At 46.3% G+C, this 2149-nt stretch overlaps 1 protein-coding gene across 1 annotated transcript; it reads right to left on the bottom strand.

Annotated features, from left to right (window-relative positions):
* Window positions 1-2: 2 nt before the first annotated feature.
* Window positions 3-1792, bottom strand: LOC108626547 (cholinesterase-like; the record flags this gene model as incomplete). The annotated part of the gene is made up of 5 exons (XM_026814922.1): window positions 1463-1792; window positions 1263-1394; window positions 1002-1170; window positions 748-933; window positions 3-100 (listed from the first exon to the last, which is right to left on the bottom strand). Coding segments are annotated over exons 1-5 (900 nt in total), but the record flags the coding sequence as incomplete, so codon positions are not given.
* Between the last annotated feature and the right edge of the window lie 357 nt (window positions 1793-2149).

Raw genomic sequence — 2149 nt, 5'->3', positions numbered from 1 at the left:
GCAGCTAACGCGAAGGCGCTCGCCTTGATCCTGTTTCGAGTGTTGTACGCCCACGGGCAGATAGCAGTGCCGCTTTCGAGGATAGCCTGATGAAACAGACCTGAAACGGACGATGATCACTGCGAATCGATTGACATCTATACTCTATTTCCCGAGTGACTAGGAGCAGCGGTGGTATAACTTTTCCCTCGGCCGGAAAGTGGAGACGACGCGAACATGGTGGGGACCATAGCGCTGCGGAGAGCTTCGCGAACGCGCATGAGCACGCATGAGGGGAATAGTAGTGTTGATCGAAATACGGGCGAAAAACAGGGGAAGCGAGCCTCGAGGTAAAAAATATCTCAACACTGCACTTAAGTCGCCATTTCCAACTTCCATTAAACACAATGAGTAAGTGTCACCGTGAAGTTTCTCACGTGGCAGGAACAGGGATCTCGTAATTTTTCGGTCGGCCGGAAAGTGGGGACGACGCGACCATGGTGGGGACTGGTACTTGATGGGGGTATGCTAGGCATGGTCAGCGAACGCGCGTGAGGAGAATAGTAGTGGGTGATCGAAATACGGGCGAAAAACAGGGGAAGCGAGCCGTCTGCGAAAAATTACGAGATCCCTGGATAGGACAATAAGGACACGCTCGTATTGGGAAGTGGTAAATATGGATGGGAGATGGGCAGAACGACTGAAAACTGAACCGTTCCGACTCCTAGTCACTCGAGAAATAGAGTATACGTTAAATCGTTAAGATACCTTCCGCTTGCGAGGACAACAAGTGAAAACTGACGCTGGCGCTACCAGCGCTCTCTCCAAATATGGTGACGCGATTCGGATCGCCTCCGAACGCGGCGATATTCCTTTGTACCCATTTCAACGCCAGAACTTGATCCTTGAGGCCACTATTACCCTTCACGCCTGGCAAATCTAAAGCCAAGAATCCTGCGAAACGTACAAGCGTTACGACTATGCGGGTAGTTGACGCGAGCTTGGCTGACAATTGAGGCTACCTAGAACGTCGAGGCGGTAGTTGAGGCTTACGAACACTACGTCGTCTTCGAGAAAGAAGTCGGGCGCGTAGAAATCCTGCAACGCCGCTCCCGTCGCAAAATCGCCACCGTAAATCCAAAACATCACCGGCTTCTTCGGATAGTCCTTCGTGATGTTACCAAAATTCACCTATCAAAAATGATCGTGTAAACTCACCTTTACCCGTTCTACGCATTGATATGAATGGAATTGTTAAGGAGATCGATAAAGATTTAACTTACCACAGGCGAGAATACATTCAAGTATAAACAATCTTCCTGTCCAACGTAGTTGGCGACCACATACTGAGGACAATACTTAAAATTCTCAGTAGCGTTTAAGACTTCTGTCCATGAGTCGACTTTGACCGGATCCTAAGGGCGCAAACGACTATATGGAATTCCGTTTGATTCATGGCGGATACGTACCATAAATGGCTTACCTTAAATCTGAGAGGACCGACAGGCGGTTTCCCGTAAGGAATTCCCTGGAAAGCGGAAAACGGTTTCGAGTGCCATATCGTTTCGAAGATTCTGCCACGTACGGGACCGTCGGCAGTTTGCACCACTTCGGTCATACGTTGGCATTCGACGGATGCCAGTAACGTGGCTACCGATAAGAGTATCGAAAAACTGAACATAGTGTATCTCTCTGTACTATCTACACCGTTTTCGTCAGCTTGAGTTAACGATACAGGCATCCGACGGCAGTGGCAACGTGAATTTATAATCGCCTTCTCGCGTACATGAGTCACCATGTCATAAATCCTGGCGTCCGTAACGCCTCGCTTAATTATTCACAAAACCAATTGCGCTTGACGTTTTTATGCATAAGTCATAATTTGCATAATGCAAAATGACAGTACGTGCGAAACTAATAATACAATAGAAAAAATTCACGTCAAACAGGTACCTAGCACGAATACTATATTGGCTAGTTTTTCTTCAATCGATTATGCTGTCAGTCGATGTTATCAAGAATCGCAAACACAGCTGACGAGAAGCGAACAATTGGATTGATGTTCATTAATGTGGTAATTCATTAATGTGGTAATAATTAATAATGTATTCTGCAATTATTGTCCATCTGTAATCCTATTTTTCATTGGATTAAATATTATTAAATGTAC

Source organism: Ceratina calcarata, unplaced genomic scaffold, assembly GCF_001652005.2.
Source record: "Ceratina calcarata isolate Rehan_Ccalc_2016 unplaced genomic scaffold, ASM165200v1 scaffold416.2, whole genome shotgun sequence".
NCBI classification, from domain to species: Eukaryota; Metazoa; Arthropoda; class Insecta; order Hymenoptera; family Apidae; genus Ceratina; species Ceratina calcarata.
This window is presented reverse-complemented; position numbering and strand designations above follow the sequence as displayed.